The sequence below is a fragment of the Sus scrofa genome, chromosome 1 (assembly GCF_000003025.6).
Source record: "Sus scrofa isolate TJ Tabasco breed Duroc chromosome 1, Sscrofa11.1, whole genome shotgun sequence".
Lineage (NCBI taxonomy): Eukaryota > Metazoa > Chordata > Mammalia > Artiodactyla > Suidae > Sus > Sus scrofa.
The window spans coordinates 26,057,943-26,077,463 of NC_010443.5; the positions used below are offsets into that span (position 1 = coordinate 26,057,943).

Sequence of the window (19,521 nt, forward strand, 5' to 3'; positions counted from 1 at the left end):
CTTAGGGATACATTTAATAAAGTATGTGCAAGAATTATACACAAAGTGCTAAGAAAACTTAAAGACAAAAAGTAGAGATATGCTATATTTATGCATCAGAAGAATAAATATTGTTAAGATGTCAGTCATCCCCCAATTGATCTATAAATTCAATGTAACCTCAACCCAAATTCCAGGAGAGTTTTTGAGGAAATTGATAAGATTTTCTAAAATTTACATGGAAATGAAAGTCTTGAAATAGCCATAGTGATTTTTTGGGGAAAAAAGTTGGATGATTTACTTCAAAGGCTTACTTTCTCTCAAGTCTTACTCTAACACTTACTCTAAAGGTAGAGTAACCCTGTTGGTGGCATACAGTATAAGCATAAACATAGAGATCACTTGAAAAGAAAAGAGTCTAGAAATCAATCCACAATATATGGTCTCCTGATTTTTTGTAATGGTTCCAAGATGAATTCATAAGGAAAGAATCTTCTTTTCAACAAATGGTACTGGAACATTTTGATATCCATATACAATGAAATAAAACTCAGTGCTTTCTTTAATATCACATAGAAAAACTACAAAACAAAAAATGGATCATTGATTTTAAGAATGATAGCAAAAAAAAAAAAAAAACCTGCTAAAAACACAAGACAATTTTTGTGCGTGTGAACTTAGGCTAAGCAAAGATTTCTTATCTAAGATACAAAAGTCATGAACTGTAAAAAATAAAAAATAGCAAATGTGATTTCATTAAAATTAAATCTCTGGCTTTTCAAAATTTACTGTTAAGAAAATGAAAAGATAAGAATCAGACTGATTTACAAAACCCATATCTGATAAAGGACTGTATCCATGATATAAAAAGAATAGTTACAGCTCAATAAGAAGACACATAATTTAAGTAAAAGATTTGAGCAATTATTTTGCCAAAAGAGATAAAAATGGAAAATAAGCACATGAAAATATCTTCCACATTATAATCAATAGGGAAACTCAAAACTATGAGGTGTCACCACATATCCCCCTAGAATGGATGAGATGAAAAAGAGTTAAATTCCCCCTATAACACCGATTTTGGTAGGAATATGGAGCAACTAGAAATCTTACACTAGCTGGTAGGTGTGCAGAACAGTATCACCACTTTGGAAAAAATTTTCGTAGGTTTTTAAAAAGTGAAACCTACATTTACCCTAAGATCCATCACTGCCACTACTAGGCATTTACCCAAGATATACGAAAGTGTATATTCATACAAAGATATATATTCCCAATCCTGGGACTGAAAATGGAATAATCATTTATTGCTAGGAGAGAAAGATGATTACAACATGCAGAACGAAGTGGACCATCAGTTTCAAAGGAGGGGGGTTGATAAGAGTCAGAGCAATGGTGTGAAAAAAATTGGCGGGGAGGCTGGCATTGTCCTATATTTATTCCAGCCTGACTTTCAGAAGTGTGGGGTTATCAAGGAAAAACTAGTTTTGTTTAAGGTGAGGGAGTTGCCTAGAAAGGGAGTTTATTATAAGAGAGCAGTTGCAGATCTTGACCATATTTGGATGAAGAGCAACCCAAATCTAGAAGATAACCATCCTAGCCTGCTCAGGCAGCTATAACAGAATACCACAGGGTGGCTGGCTCATAAGCCATAGGAGCTTTTTCTTACAGTCTGGAGCCTGGAAAGTCCAAGATTAAGGCACTGGAGGCTTCATTCCTGGTTCATAGACAGCCATTTTCTTGCTGTGTCTTCACATGGTGGAAGGGGTCAGGCAGAATTTTGGGGTCTCTTTTATAAGGGTTCTGATCCCATTCATGAAGGTTCCACACTTATAACCTCATCACCTCCCCCAAACCCCACCTCCAAGCACTATAACATTGGGAATAGGTTTCAACACATGAATTTGGGGGCGGGGGCACATACACACGCTGTATAGCACTAACTCAAGGCTTTTTAACATTAGATTTTGGATCTAAGCATAGCATAGACTATTTAATAGAAACTTTAATTTGTTGCTGATTTGAAAAGTATCAAGAACTTCCAGTGCCATTATGAGAATAATCAATTACTATACCCTACTGAATTTTGCCTAGTTTCGATTAATATAAATTTTAAAAATTTACATATAAATACTATTTGGATACAGTTTTCAGTTATTTTACTCTGATAGATTTATGAATAGGCCTATAGGCCAGTAGTAAAAGACACAATCTCTGGGGCCAGACTGGTTTGAATCCTACTTCTACTGTTTAAACCCTAATGTTTTAGGGTGAATAGGTAATTTCTTTAAGCTTCACTTCCTCCTTCAGTAAAGGAGGGATAATGTCTCGCTCAGAACTGTCCTGAGGATTAGATGAAATAATTGACATAAAATGCTTCATATTTAGTAAGTGCTGAAGGTTAGCTACTGTGATGGCAGGAAATGATATTTCTGTTGTTAAAGGAGCACTGACAAACAATAGAAATTTAACTCAGAGATACTGGGTCACAATTCTCTTCTTGGCTTTTGGTTTCAACTGTATGTTCTAGAGACTGGAAACCCCACAGAACTTCCCTCCTCCCAAGGGTGCTGATGGGCCCAGGTGAGGGTGAGGCCCACCTGATTTAGACTTTCTGGGTTGTGCATTGAATGGTATCTGGCTAGTATGGACCAGAAACTCGGGTGTCTGGTATGGCTCTTATATTAAGAGAATCTGTAGGAAAGTATGCTTGTTATATTACCAAATCAGGGTTGTTTTCCTGATGCGTAGGAGGTCAAGCACTGAGATGCCAAGGTTTGCAGCAGAGAAATGGTTTATTCTCAAAGCAACCAAGTGGGGAGAATGGAGAAGAGAGCTCATAGCTGCCCCCCTGAAGGTGAGGGGCGTGAGATATTTATGGAATAAATAAGCACAGTGGTCTTAGGCATGGGGCCAGGTGATTGGAGATAGGGAAAGGGTGAGGTAATTGGTGTTGTGCTTAATTGTATCTGGGTTATAAGCTTCTTCCTCGTGTGCATGTTGAAAATGAGGCAGTTGGAGTTCCTGTTGAGGTTCAGAGGGTTAAGAACCCAACACAGTGTCTGTGAGGATATTGGTTTGATCCCTGGCCTTACGCAGTGGGTTAAGGATCTGGTGTATGTTGCAGACATGGCTCAGATCTGGCGTTGCTGTGGTTGTGGTGCAGGCTGGCAGTCACAGCTCCAATTCGACCCCTAGCCTAGGAACTTCCATATGCCGCGGGTGAGGCTGTAAAAAGAAAAATAATAGAGGTGCTTAGCATGATCTGATGGTGGTGTTTGGGGACCTCTGATGTCAAAGGTCATTCATCAGACAACCTACACAAGCTAAGTTTTAGGGTCAGTGGTCCAAACCACGTAGCTGGCTCAAACTGGACAAGAGCTGACTCCATGTTTTTGGAAAACAGTTTGAGTCTCCCCATTAATACAGTGACTTCATGTCACCTGAGGTGTTATCTGTAGGAGACACTTAAGTTCTCAAAAAATAATTAAGATGAGCTTGGGCTGTGAAGGCAGGATATGGGGCATGATTTCAGGATAGGTTTCTTAACCCCACAGGGCATAGTTTCAGTTACATCACAGAGTTAGCTAAGATCATATATTTCTTGAAGCAATACTTTATTTACATGTGATTTATATATTACTTGTTTCCCAAAAGGCTTTAAGCTTGTTCATAAATTAAAAACAATACAAAACTAAAGGACGGGGGATGGACGCTGTCAGAGGATAAGAGGGAAACAATTCTTCCCATGTGGTTAGAAGAGTTGAACTTTGAATCAGACCTGGGCTTGAATTCTGACTCTTTTCTAGCTGGAAAGGCTTAGGAAAGTTATCTCAGCACAGTTTTCTTGCCATAAGACAATATGAATTGAAAGTATTTTGTCAAACTGTGGTAAAGAGTAAATAAGCTGAGTTAAGAAATGCAGTAAGTAACGGGGGGTCAGTGGTTTTCCCTTCCCTTACTCTTCAAACACCCTTCTCTACGTAAGCCTGAAGTTAGCTCTGAGTTTCCTGGAAGCTAAGGTAAAAACAAAAACCAGTAAGTACCCACTACTTGAAAAGTCAATATCTAACGCAAGATCAAATAATTGTTATCAAAGACACTGGTTTTGAATTCTGGAAAAACGGGCCTCATGGTTCCTTATATAAGAAAACAAATGAATAATGTACTGGGTACCTGCTATTAATATAGATTTATGGAAGCAAAATTGGTGATTTCTCATATTGACCCTCTTTAAAAGCTGTGGGCATAACATTAAATCTTAATTCAGTGAAGGCATTTCTAAAGGAAGCTGAGATAATTTCGTCTAAATATATTGCTTCTCGATAGCATACCCTAATGCAGGAATAGAATCAGAAATTCTAAAAGCTGTGGATATTTAAAATGACCTTTAAGGTCTTGAATATTAGCTCTCCAAGTTATCCTTTAGCAAATTCTAGATTGTTGGGTTGAATACAGCCATCCAGTGTATTTTGTGCTTATTTTTATAGCAGATGGATTTATTGTTTCTCATGGTCATGACACCAGGCTGTCTCTTATCATGAGGACTAGTATAATACAATGATTTTGAGAACACAGAATTTTTAAAGGTTTGAAATTTAAGTGTGTGGGTGATTGCAGCTGACTGAGGTGGGAGATGCTGCACGGAGCAGGGTTTCATCCTGATGGTTAATTTCACTTTCACCCCAGGGCCCAGTGTTATGTTGGAGAGGGTGTGGCTTTGTGGTCAGACTGATCTGGGTTTAATTCTGGCTCTGCCAGTTGCTAGCCCTGTGCCCTTCAGCAACTGATGCCCTCTTCCTCTTCTCAGAGCCTTAACTTTCCACCTGTGAAATGTGATCTGAGAAACTTTACCTTGTGGTGTTTTGGTGAGAATGAGAGGATATATTGTAAGTATATTGTCTCACACAGTCTGTGTACCGAGATAGTGAGGATAAGGTTTTAGGATCTTGTTTGGGTTCCCCACCATGCTCGGTTCAGGCGGGAAATGTCCTTTCTATGGTATTTTTAAACATGGAGAAGCAGAGACTTCTATTCCTCTGGAACATTCTGTCCTCTTAGTCTCACCTTTCTTAAGAAAATAGCTTACTTCAGTGGTCCGTAAATGCATTTAAGAGATGAAAATAATGAATGAAGAAATGATTAAAATAGTCAAACCTGGTTGGCCCATTGTTGGTGTTATAGGCAAAATTCTCCTAGATTTATTTCATAGTCTGTTGACTAATTACATGGGATCATGAAGACAAAGGGTTTGACCACTTAGCCATCAGGTTTCCTTAGTAAAGTCATTGACAATATTAGTTGTTGAATATTTCAGAATGAATATTAGCTTAGTAATTAGCAGTCACGTTGGTGCCAGACATCTAAGCATTAGTCTATTCATTAATATGGTGCTGAATCTGGATCAGAATTTAAAATTCATTCTTTTAATTTATACTGCACCCGTTTCATCTTTAAACATTGTTCGCTTTATTTTAATTTTTGAAATATTTGTAATTCAAAACAATTTAAAATATTTACATGAGACTAGTATTTCTTTTAAAGGGCCAATCCTGACATTAAAACATTGAATTTTTCCATTTTTAAATGTTAACATTTTTTAAAACAATGCTTCAAATGTTTTTTTATAACAATGTTTTTTAAAACACTGTTTCAAAACCCAAACCAACAGGAATTTTAAAAAGTGGATGAAATTCATGAATACATAGAGAACTATATTTTTAGTAAACTTTACAGCAGGATGATACTTCTTAGTAGGAAAAAAAATCTGTGCCCACTATTCCTCACTTGAATACTTCTAAAAGCAGGAGCCTTTGTGAGAATTTATAGGAGCTGCCTTGCTGTCTGAATTTTGTCCAGGGAAACTGAGTTATTTATATTGTAATGGATGTTGGCCATCACTTCCTGAGTGTGTCACTTGGGAAATGAGGGGATGAGACTCAAAGAGATAAAGTAACTTGCTTACAAATACATTGCGTTGATGTAGGACTGGGAGTTAGGGCTCCTGATTCCCAGGTGATTCTGTTAGAATATAAGGTGACAGAAGAGAAAAGGTACCTGTCCCCAACGTAACTCAATGAGTTGACCGTAGATGTACAGACATCCTTCTTCATGATAATCCTAGGACAGGATTTATCCTTCCTAGAAGGAATTAGGAAGGAGTTTTAAATATTTTAAGTGGCTTTAAATGCATACAGTAAAATACATTTTAATATGAAGGAAACTAATGTAGTTATCAAAATACTCAAGCGGAGTTCCCGTCGTGGCGCAGTGGTTAATGAATCCGACTAGGAACCATGAGGTTGCAGGTTCGGTCCCTGCCCTTGCTCAGTGGGTTAACGATCCGGCGTTGCCATGAGCTGTGGTGTAGGTTGCAGACGCAGCTCGGATCCCACATTGCTGTGGCTCTGGCGTAGGCCGGTGGCTACAGCTCTGATTCGACCCCTAGCCTGGGAACCTCCATATGCTGTGGGAGCAGCCCAAAGAAATAGCAAAAAAAAAAAAGACAAAAAAAAAAAATTGCTCAAGCGTTGAAACAGTAATATATGTATATAACCTCCCCTTAACACATTAAGTAACAAGATCTAGCAGTGGTTCTAATGGCAACTCCAGTGCTTCCCAATATGAGAATTTGGAGGGAGCTGCAGTAGGAAAAGATCTGTGACTTTGTAGGTAGCAAGTCACTGTACCTGCCATCACCTGAAGTTGGTTGCCCACATTCCAAATTGAAGGACATGATAAATTTCAGTAAGAAGTTAGTAAAAATAAGGTTATAACGTTCCCCTTCCTTGTTTATGAATCTGTTAATTCTTTGCATATCCCAAGTTACAGATCTCCACTCTAAATTGAATCTACCTGGGGAGTTGAATGCTTGAATAAACCACTGCTAGGCCTCCACCTACACTATTCCATTGAGGGGCCAAACTTACAGCCTTTTAATTTTAGGTCAGATTATGTATCAGATTCTTAAAACTAGATTCTCAGAATGAGACTAAACGTAGAATAACTTTAAAAAATTTTATTATAGTTGATTTACAGTCTTCCTTTAATTTCTGTACAGCAGTGACCCAGCCATATATATATTATATTCTTTTTAAAAATATTCTGTCATGTTCTAACCCAAGAGATGGACACAGTGCCCTGTGCCATATAGTAGGACTTCATTGCTTCTCCATTCTTAATGTAATAGTTTATATCTGCCAACCGCAAACTCCCTGTCCATCCCCTTCTCTCCCCTCTCACCCCGACAAACACAAGTCTGCTCTCCATGTCCATGATCTGTTTCTGTTTTGTAGATAGAATCTTTGTGCCATATTTTAGATTCTACACATAAATGATATAGTATGGTTTTTGTCTTTCTCTTTCTGACTTACTTCGCTTGATATGAAAATTTCTAGTTCCATACATATTGCTGCAAATGGCATTATTTTGTCCTTTCAATGGCTAATATTCCATTGTATATTATGTACCACATCTTCTTAATCTATTCATCTATCAAATAACTTTTGAAGAGTGATCCAGAGGCTATCAGAATCCTTTTGCAAACATGTCAAAATGCAGATCCCTGAGCCCTCCACTATTCTGTGAGAATTTCTGAGGTAAGGCCTGGATACCTTGCAAGTTCAACAATCAATTGAATGGTTCTTATGTACGTTACCAATTGAGACTGTCCAGGGTAGCTGAGCTAGTACAGGTGTGTAAGTAGCAGTCGTAGGTGAGGGGAGGTATGTTTTTGATAGAGGTTGTGTTGCTCAGTAAGGTTTCATCCTGTTATGTTCCTTATAAAGATTCTGCAAAGACATAATTTACAGTTTTAAGACTGAATTTGGCTGAGTTCAGAGAGGGAGGTGTCTTTGCTGGTCAGCTAAAACACGAAGTGGGACTATTGGAGCCTCTGCCAAAAGGGGAGGTGAGATGCCCAAGTTTACCCAGAATCAAGAAGAAGGGAGGCTATGGAATCAAGTGGTGGTGGTGGTGGGCACATTTGATTTTCCTGCAGCATATAGGGTCTCCAGTGGGAGGAACCAAACTCCATTTTGTCAAAACAGCTCATGCATCTGAGAGGAGAGGGTTTGGGTCTATAGTGGAAGATGATCTGATGAGGCAGCTTTGCTCCCCAAATGGGCAGAAAACCTTCCAGATGCTGCAAGGGCCAACAACATTGGACTTGGGAGGTCTAGTCAGTTGCCAACTCTCTTGGCACTTCCTTGGAAATAACTGTGTTTCTGTAGGGGTCCCACCACCCCAATTTTATCTTGCAAAACCAGATATGCTGTGAATTCCTGCTGTAGAACGGTGGCTTAAGAATCTGACTGCAGTGGCTCAGTTGCTAAAGAGGTGTGGGTTTGATCCCTGGCCCAGCACAGTGGGTTAAAGGACCCAGTGTTGCCACAGCTAAGGTGTAGAATGCAGATGTTGCTTGGATTCAGTCTCTGGCCTGGGAACTTCCATATACCATAGGTGTGGCCATAAAATTAAAAGCAGATATGTGGTAATTTTAGATTACTCACTACAAAAGCTGGCGTAAATCTCCGTCTACAACTTCACATATCAAATTTCAATTTTCGTTATTTTCCTCTTAAAAGTGTTCTGATCCTCCATTCTTCCAGGATGGCTGATCACTCTGCCACTTCTACGGTATGAGTTGGGGTGTGGAGTTCTTTCTGCTACTCTGTGCCATGCCCAGAGACTGGGACTTTCCCCCCAGGCTATCTGGCCAGACTGCAACCAAGGAATACCTCACAGGACTCTGTTTTTATGGGTTCTTGGAGTCTTACCAGTGCAGGGGTCCTCCCTGACCTGCAGCCTTTCTGCCATTAAACCTCTTTTTCCTCTTCTTTCCAGCCTGGGGTCAGTTCTAGTTAAAGGGAATTCTTTTCCCTCTACCCTAGAGAGTTTGTCTACACTCTCCCTTCCCCTAACACCCTTCCCTCAAAATCCACAAACACACACATATACATACACCCACACACATTCTCTCTTTGAATATAAGAGCCAGAGAAACTCAAAGGCATTTTTTTTTTTTTTTGGTCATTTTGCCCCATCATATCCCTCCCCTGAAACAGTGAACCCCTAGCCAACTATCTACTTGAATAGATATCAGCTACACTGTTTTCTAAGAAACCCATTTCTGAATGGTTTTTATCCAAGAGGTTTGTAATAGTTGTACTTCAAAAACGAATCTATTCTAGTATGTTAGAATGTTTTTACAAGTTATTATTAGAAAATCCATGAATATTTACTATCTGATGGCCATCTTAGCAGCAGATGAAAACAAACCTTAGAATGCTGAACTTTTAGCTACAATATAGATAACAGTATATTTTCCTTTTTAATTGTTAAATTAACTTCCATACCCATTTTTTTCAAGTTAAGTTATAATGCAGCCTTCCGCATCCCAGTATTTAACATCTAGTTTATTTTCTTTAATGTCCTCTCTGCTGGAGAGACTGACAGAAGGGTGTTTTACTTCCTTACATCATTTGCACTGGTTACAACACAAGCTCAATATAGCAAGTAATTAATATACTGATGTAAGGAAGACTAAGAAACCATAGCAAAATCAATTACAGTTCAATATATAAGTTCTCTGCTCTAAACTGATATAAATCTGATCCCTGCATGTTAAAATAGCACTTTTTTATGATTTGGAAATGGCTTATTAATTTCTCTAGGATTTAATTATGCTGATACAATCTGAGTTTGGATGAGATCATTAAATGGGATAGTTTGTTTCTCTGACAACAAAATATTTTGTGCAACCAGATTAAGTTAGCAGGACAGACTCAGGGCACAAATGACTTGCTATTGTAACTGGGAATCAATAAATAAAAACAAACAAGAGATAGATAAAAGCCATGCTTAGGTACTCTCCCAAAGCCTCGAGATAATATAATGTTGGTCAATATGTGAAAGCCACAATATTGCATTACACTTCAATTTTTATTTTTGCTTGCATATTGAACCTATCTTTAAGCTGGATGGGAAAGTGAATTTTCTAATGAGTGCTATGAAATATTTATCAAAGATAAATCATAAGACAAGTTTTGATCATAAGCCCAATAGTTGAAGCATATCAAATTTGTAAAGAAATACCTTAAAAATACATATAGATTTATGCACATATTACATTTATTATCAGATATGAATAATGGAAAAATTGTTGACCTAGAATTCATTTCCAAAATATTTGGTTAAAGACATTTGCATCTGAGCTGCTGACCTCCTCATATAAAATGGCACGAAATATTAAGCTTCCTGTCTTGTAGTGCATTCATGGATGTGAATGTCAAGGATATGTACACATATTAGATCTCAAGAATAAATCATCTTGCAAAATAGTGGGGCTGGTTATGAAATGGGGTATTCTCTAATACATAGTAGTTAGTATTTATTAAGTATTAGCATTTACAAAGTACTGCAGCACTGGGGCTTTCATATTTTCTTGAAACAGCCCTTTGAGATAAGAGTTTATGTTCATTTTACAGAGCAGGAAACTTGAGTTCTTCACGCAAGTGTTGTCTGCTCTTGCTACTTTTGGGCAGGGGCATAGCTTAGGATGCGAACTCAAGTTTCCTGGCTAAGGTCCAAGGCCTTCTCTACTCTGGCACAGCTGTCTCTACCCACGAACATGGTTGGCCCTTTGTTGGTGGTGTCCTTATGCAAAGTACATTAGTGTCTGTTTTAGTTTTATTGTGCTCTCATAGGGGAAGTGAAGGAGTTTTAGGGGTACAATGGTGAGATTACCAGAGTGTAGGACAGAATGATCATATACACAGATACCATCCATTTAGTACGGCTTTTATCCCTCTAGTGGCCAAATAGCAGTTTTCCACAATTTGGGCATAATGATTCCTAGGCTTATACTGTAAATAAATTTTTGAAAGAGCCAGTTTAAAGACTGACATCTGATACTGTAATAAAGTTAAAAGTGGTTCTATTTCTTTTCAATATTACCTTTTAGTAACACTATTCCTATTAGTTTCGGGATTTGGTTGTGAACAAGGTAACACATTCATTTAGTTTTTTAAACAAATAAGTTATATCAGTAGCTACTGATAATATGAATTTGATATCCATCAAGAAAAACATCAAAATAATACTGTAAAATAGCCCTCTTTTTAAAAAAGGAACCAATGGTATGTATGTAGTTGATATACATACTATTATATATGATATAGTATAACACGTATATAATATACTGTAGTATATATTTTTCAAGTGTATTTTCTAGACATTCACCAAATTGATAACAGGGACTGTCTCTTTGTGATAGAATTGGAAGAGGCATTTCTTCAGAGTGAAAACATGCCAAGGAAAGAAACCTAGTTCATTTAGCTGAATTCTGTAAACAGGATATTTATATAATTCTGTTGATATATTTATTCAGTAAAGAAAATTATTTCACACATCAGATTTTTAATGCATATGAATTTTTATTCTACAACACAAGCAACATAAATACAATATCTTTTAAAATACTTTCTCTTTAGAATTTTCATTTTCACCTCAGATAAAATGTACACAAAATTCACTTGCAAGCTTGCTTACAGGAACCTGTTAAACAACAGACAGATTATATCAAATCAAATAGCTGGATCAACATATAAAGAAGGTTGGTTTTCGTTTATGAAAAAGAAATGTGACTAAACTGACTAGAGAAGAAGGCAAAACAAAAACTGTACTTGCTTGACAAGTCCTTTGGAGTAAACAAAATGCTTCAAGGCTCCTGGTGAATGGGGTTGCAAGGATGACTTTTGCATTCTGTGGGTAAGATGGTATACTGACTCAAATCATTATGGCTATACCAAGCTTCCTTTATTTATAATTCTCCATGAAAACAAGTCTAGTCTTTGGCATAATACAAGAAAGAATAAAAGGACCCTAACCACCCCTTGGCTTTATTTAGTCTGGGAGATGGCAGCAGGGGAGCTGTAATCTAATTAAGCCTATTTCTCTGAGAACAGCAGGAAAATCATCTTGAATCATAGTCTTCTGGCACGATTAGGGCAATGAACTTCTCGTTCTGAGCTCCCCACCTCTCCCCCCGCCCTGACTAGTCATCCACTCAAAACAAAGAAACAAAACCATACAAACCAGCCTTTCCCTCTAGGCACCTGCTCCTGCCTGGCTCATGCCAAACCTGGAAATTCTGCCACATGGCTTCAACGGAAGTGAAACCCAAAATATCAAAAGCATTCATTTTTGTCCAGTTTTGCCCATTTGGCGGGAAACTAATTTTTATTAGAGAGAAGCACTTCTAACAAAAATCAGATGAAAGACTTGTAGAAGGAGGAACATAAAAGGAGCCTGCCTTTAGGCATGAGGCAGCTGTGGTGGCCACTGGTGGCTGGGAGAGCCAAGGCAGTGAGCTTCCCATCTTTAAGAGAAAACATATTTTATGTGTTAGTTGAAAAGATTGGCTTTTAGATTCCTCCCTCCCCTTTTTGGCACCAGTTGGTAAAATGAAAATAAATTATTCCTAGGGATTAATTTTAAAAATTTAATTCAACATCAGTTATTAAAAGAACAAATGCACATATAATTTCCAAAAATGACTATGGAAAATAAAACTGAAGTAGAAAAGCTTCACTTATGTCCACCTACAGAGGCAAGGACTCGAATCCTTGACATCATTAATACTGATATGTATGCTTTCTTATCTAATTCTAGTCATTACTTGCTATTCATACAACCATTTAATTTAAATAATGTGAAGATTACTTAAGCAGAAGTCTTTAGAGAAACTTAGAAATCAATAAAAATCAATATAATTTATACAAGGGAGAGGATTTTAAGGTACTTAATTTTTTTCTCAAATTATTACCTCAATGGTAATACTTTTCATTTTTTAATGGAAAAAGAATTTTCAAAGATAATAATTAACTGAATATAAAGATTTAAGAGATAAACCAAGGCCCCATCTATATTTAACATGATTTCCCAAAGCATACTGATGCACTTTCACATTTTTCTCATCATTGGGAAGATGAGAAAATGTACATGGTCTTAATTCTGTAGACAGGTGCACAAACACAACTCATGTACTGAAACATCCTTAAAATAGGCACGTGTACTGCTCAGAAGGGAGTTGGTTCAGCTTGCAAATTCCCATGAAGCCAATTGGTAGACTCTTTACAGATATGCAGGAAATTAGAATATTAATTTTCACCAGTTACATGAAAGATGAAGGCACATCAAGTAGTATATTATCTTGGTGTGCTGATATTTTGGTGACTAATGAGGGACATAAAACTACTGGCAAGTGAGCAACTACTCAAATTTCTGGAAGCCAGGAGCCAAGGCTGTAATGGAATCAACATGGAAACATCTCATTAAAACCGTATGGACAGAAGAAATTAAAACACTACATACTTAAGTTTAAAATCACCTCAGTACAAGTCGAAGGATCAACATGATACAAAAGGTCATCCATCAAGTTAAGGTTTATAAATACAAAGACGAGACGCTTACACTGATCTCACTGTTCCATAGAACTTATACATTCATTGTCTTCTAGCTTGTAAAAATCAACTGTTGGCATGATAAACCTGGAAATGGGGAAGATTGAACAGGAATGTTGCAGAGAATCCAATTCCAAGTTGTCTGCTCAAGGTGAAGTTCAGTTTTTCTCTAGTGCTTGATAAGTCAGGCTGATTTTAAAAGGAGTAGTTGGAAACCTTTTCCAGGCAGTGGTTCTCCAAATATGGTCCCCAGACCAGCAGCACTGGTCTCATCCGGGACCTTGTTAGAAATGCAAATTTCTAGGCTTAATGAGTCAGACACTCCGGGCATTGGCCCAGCTACCTATGTCTTAACAAGCCCTCCAGATGATTCTGATGTGTGCTAAAGTTTGAGAACCACTTTAAAGTCAAAAGTCCAAAGTTTTAAAGTCAAAAGATACTAGACAACCACTACTTGAACCTTCAAGATAGGAATTAACTGTACAAACAATTCTTGGTGCTTGAAAAGGCTGGAAGGACCACAGTTGGATGGCATTTACCAGCAGCTGACTGTAGTTTTGTCACTAAGATGGCCAACCAGTCTCTTCTTCTTGGGACCCCCCCCGCCCCTTGCATTATTACACAAAGATAGAGGGGAAAGATTTTTGTAGGGTGCGAGTATGTGGTAGTGGTTCTTCAACTAATAACTAGTACCACTCTTTTTAAAGGAAATTAGGCATTGTTCTCAAGTGAATTTCACCTATACTATCCTAGAGAATAATTGTTTGTTTGTTTGTTTTTTGGTCTATCTTCCCTGAAGTATTCATTATGTTTTGGAAATTTAGATGGTGTTATAATCCAAAACCTTCATTATTAGTTACTTCCACATCAAATACACATATTATAATACAGCCAGAGAAAAGAGATCTCACAGAAAGACAGAGACAAATTTTTTCTAGACTGCTCCACTAGTGAATGAGGAGAACACATTTTGTGGGGGATGAGGCATAATTATATATGGTTCTTTACTCAGTTTCATAGATCTTGCCATATAACAGGCTCATATATCCAATAAAAAGTGCTTAAAAATAAGTCTTTGCTTTTTTTTAAGGCCACACTATATCTCCCTAAATGGTACCCAACCAGATGGAAGTTCTGTCATCCATTTAAAGCAACGTGTTGGATTTTCCTTCTGCCTGTTTCCTTGTGTATAAAGCAAGAAGAAATATTTAGGCCTTACGGCACATGGTTACTATGGATACTGACCTGATGCCCTCAGTACCTGCATCTTTAAGCCATTTGTCTGACCAGTTGCTTCCTTTTCAGAGAATGTGCCTTTTAAAAGATGGTCATTTGTTTTGCATATTCCCAAAGTTTGATGATGACCAACAATTTATTCCTATACACTTCCTAGAGAAGTAAGCAGAGAGGCACTGTTGGCTACAGGGCACTTTATTCTGAGTGATTAAGTGGTAATTGTGAAATGTCAACCAATTGATCGTTCCCGTCATTTCAGACACAGACTCTCACATTTTTCTGTATAAACAGCTGGCCATGGACAATACTGTTCCATCGCTTCCACCTAATTTGGTGAGTTTTTTAAATTACCACTGAGGATCTGCTTTAGGATTAAAATTTAGTTTTATTTTCGAACACAAAACATTATGTTATACATGATCTTGCTAGGCCTAGAAACTATCTTTTTTTAGAAATCTGAATAATCCCTATAACATCATAGATAGAGACATCAATGAAATATTTCCAACTCATTTGACTGTTTAATTCCTTGAAACATTAGCTTTTACTCTATGTACTTAGACCATGGGACCATGGTATTATACAGAGAGCCTGGCCTTTGCATGACGGAACACCTCTTTTGCAACCAACTTTGCCATTTATTGGTTCTCTTGGGCAAGTTTCTGAACTTGCCTGGGTCTCCATCCTCATCTGCAAAAATGAGGATAGCAGTGCCTGTTTCACAAGGTTACTGTGGGGATTAAATCTGGTGAAATAGATAAAGGTTCACATTCTCAGAGGCACTCAATGATGTCACCTCTCCCTTGCTGTTTGTAACCTCTTGCTATTGTTATCATTTCTAAACAGAGCTTTTCATTTTGTTTAGTTTGATGGGACTGATATGAAAGGATTTTTCCTTCTGAGAACAATATAAAAATTTTCTTTCTACATGAGGAATACTGTGATATATTTGGGGAAGTCAAAAATATCTATTAAAGGAGTTCCCTGGTGGCCAAGCAGTTAAGGATTTGATGTTGTCAGTGCGGTGGCTCAGGTTTGATCCCTGGCCTGGGAACTTCTGCATGCCATGGGCATGGCCCAAACAAAAAAGTATCTATTATATAACTGCATTACCTTCTTACAGTTAAGGCCATTTGACTTCCTCAACTGACTCTGTATAAGCCCTCTCCTAAAAACAACAAGAACAACAAAGAATCATAGTGATCACTGTACCAAGAAGTTTCCATTTAAAGGTACTTTTGAATTATATTAACATTTTGTCATGTTTGCTTTAGTCTGCGCTGTTATGTATGTTAGACTCTGCCTTGGTCAGCCACTGAAATAGCCTAAAAATGGTAAAAGGTGCCCAAGTTTTGTGATGATGGAGAAGGCAGGAAAACAGTAAGGGGAAAGACGACGATGGGCTAGAAAAAGGCAGCCTAAGCATCTCTAAAAGCAGGGCAGGAGCTGTGGCGGATAGGAGGCGTCCTGTGAACAATTTATTAGCCCTCCAACAAATCTAAGGACTTCAATGACAAGGAGAAATCTGCTATCGATTGTGGCGTCCTTGACAGGGCTGTTCGGTCAGGAATTCTTTTGCACTTTGAGTTTTCCAGGTGCTTCTTCACTTTGGTAAAGATGAACAATTTACCAAAATATGAGAAAGAGAATAAATGTGTCAACCTTAGGGTAACACACTTTTGGCAGTAAATACAGGCAACTAAAAGCAATGTGTAAAATCTTATTCTGTTTAGATACGAAAATATGTGCTATAAACTGTTCTAACTACAAAGGCTGTCTTGACCTTGGTCTTTGAGAGACCATGGAAGGAAGTGAAAGAAAAAGGGAAAGGCAGAAACAGAGACACAATGAGGGGCTGACAGGCCATCTGGGGAGGGGCCATGCTTCTGCTAAGGGTTTTTAATTACCTCCCTTTCTTCTCCACCCCTGGGAAAAGCTGACTGACTTCACTGTGACCTGAAGTACTATTCCTTGGAAATCATTTGCATCAAGCAATGTCCTTTTTGAAACCTGCAAATATCTCTGGGAAGGATTACTGTGACTTTGCTGATTTTCCAGTTGAAATCAGAATGGATGTGGCACACAGACGTGTTGGGAATGGAGGTGGGCTCAAGAATGTGGGCCTGGGGGGTGGTCTATAGAAAAGATGATGGGAAGGGACCAAACCCCCCTTATAAACTCTCTTGCAGGTAAAGAATGATATACATTCATTCTCTCATCTTTTATTCTTGGGACCTATAATTAGGATGGTCCTAGAGCAGTGTTTGGATACAGTGTGAGAAAAACTTACTTTCATAACCTAGTCATGGATCCCATCACAGAGAATCTTGTCAGAGAATGAATTCTGACTTCTAAACAGTTAACAACTTCTAGGACTTGACATTCATAAATTAAGACTGGCTTCTTTGAATTTTTATACTTTATAAAAAGTTGCTAGATATAAACATTTCATAATTACTCTGATTTGATAATATAAACATTTCATAATTACTCTGCTTTGATAATACTCTGCTTTGCTGAGGCTCCCTAACTCCTCCCATAAATTGTAGACACTCACAGGCTCACAAGGAAATGGATTTCCAATAAGCTACAATAAGAAACAAAATTACCAGGGTGTACACCATGGTGTACCATTTTCAAAAAAAAAAAAAGTACCCAACTTTCAATTCTACTTACAAAATATAATAAGTCAAAAGTCAAAATAATTCATTGCTATTCCAACAATTCATTGCTTGGTGAGCTCAAATAGTTGATCAGTTTCTAAACTTACATTCCGCAAAGAGTATTTTGTGAAACTGGAAAAATGTCTTCTGAATTCTATGGTGATCTCTAAATGGCATAGTGAATGATAGGTTTGTTCTTTTAGAGTGCCTAAATAAAGCAGCCCTGTCTTCCTTTTTGTAGATAGTTACATATTCTCAAGGAAGACAAAGTTTACAAAACCAGCACTGAATAAAGCTGTCATGTTCAAATCCTTACTTCCCCACTGAAGAGCTGACGTTTTAAGGATAACATTTTCAATTATGAATAATTTTAAGGAACTGGGAAACTTATAATGTATATTTCAGCAACTAACTTTCTAGAATGTGTACAAGTAGGATTGATGGAGGAGTTTCAATCATTATTATAAGAAATATTAAATCTACTGTAAATAAGGTAAAGACTCCAAATGTATTTTCTAGTAATAATTAGAAAAAGAAATGTCCATTTAAAATAGTGGCTTGAACAAAAGACTCAAACAGAGGGCAAATCTACTTGCCAGAGAGGAGAAATATTTTAAACTGAAAAACTTCATTTCTTAAACTTCATTCTGTATCCTTTTCTCCTGTAGTTTTATTTTCTTCTGAGATTAGAGTGTGTATGAATAACACCATAATTTCATATGATTGTTGTCTAATATTTTCAAATTTAAAATGATTTCATCATCATCCCCCTTTCCCACCCATTCCAGCTGTCTCCATACCCACCCCCCACTTCCTGCCCCCTTCCCTGAGAAGTCTGCTCACTGGACAGCGAACTCTTGAGTTCCTTTCTTCCAAGAGTGTGGATATAAAACCAGTTGTTTTGTTTACTTAAAAACCCAATGTTATACTTTATGGTTCAGATAATTGTGGAGCGTAGAAATGTCTGTGGAACAAGGAACTAAGGCACCATTTTTTTCTTTCCCTTTTCATTTTTTGCCTTGGAAGCAAAAGCAAAGACTAATGGGACAGCCAGGGTGGCCAGTCTTACGTCTTTTGGCACTATCTGTATCAGCCAATACTATCGGGCACTTTGTGTCAAAGGCTGCCATGCCTCAGACTTAGAGCCCTGACAGGAAAGAATTTCCTTCCTTTAAAAGTAGGGAAATGAAGGCACAACAGTACCTTACACAAGGAAGTTGGTGAATACCAACCAGAATACCTTGACAACTCAGGAACAACTTTGAAATATTCTGGAATATTTCACAGAGGAAGCAACTCATCTCTTTCTTGATTACGACACCCAAGAATACATTTTTCCAACTCTTTCCTTCTCTGCCAAACTCATAATCAGAGTATAAATCCTCCTCCAATTAATAACGCCTGGTACGAGATGTCTACATGTACATCAGCTTGACTTACCAGCAGATATTTCTTTAGCAATTGCATTTTTAAAAAAGGATGGATCAACATAGTGTTTTTGAAGGAGTGGTCCTTGAACGTGACCCAGTTGGGGATAACATTGCAGGCAAAAGCACTGGGAAATAAACAAGATTTAGAAATGTGTCAAGGAATGCAGACTCTTCCGAAATTATGTGCGAAATTAGAGTATCGCTTGCATCATCCAGATACAACCTTCGTATCCAGAATGGCCTCGATGTGGGTTAGTTAGGGAGAGACCTCGAAAGTTCTCTGAGATACTGGGGCTGGTGGTGGGGAAAACGCTATCAGCTGGATTGGCAGACACACTCTAACTCTCCTAGTGTACTCCCTTGCGAATGGAACGCGAGTCTTCTACACAATGATGTCATAGACACGGCCCACTCTGCCGAGCCATTCCCTCACCGCCTGGCGAACTCTGATGTCAGTCACGTGACAGGTCAGCTGGCTGATGCACGGGAACACTGCTGGCTGGAGGGCTGTGAAGGTCTGGTCTGGAAGGATCTGAATCTGATTGAGAACTGTTAGCACCATGTTGGTCCATGCCTAAGAGAAAGGAATGAAGAGAAGTCGCAGTTTTCTCCAGTGGTTTCATTGGTACTCTTAAGTGCCAATCTGCAAATGAGTTTTCTCAGACTTTAGGTTTCAATAAATTAGGCTTCACTAATTTTTTTTTTGTTTTTTTTTGTCCTTTTAGGGCCGCACCCATGGCATATGGAGGT

General features: G+C 37.9%; 1 protein-coding gene across 6 annotated transcripts in view; it reads right to left on the reverse strand.

Annotated features, from left to right (window-relative positions):
• The window catches only part of ARFGEF3 (ARFGEF family member 3), a 187,535-nt gene continuing 179,408 nt past the window's right edge, over positions 11,395–19,521 (reverse strand). For all 6 annotated transcript variants that reach the window (XM_021087441.1, XM_021087436.1, XM_021087446.1 and 3 more), the window contains one exon: positions 11,395–19,345. In XM_021087441.1, the coding sequence (XP_020943100.1) occupies positions 19,154–19,345 (192 nt within the window). In that variant the 3' untranslated portion in view covers positions 11,395–19,153. The remainder of the gene's footprint in view (positions 19,346–19,521) is intronic.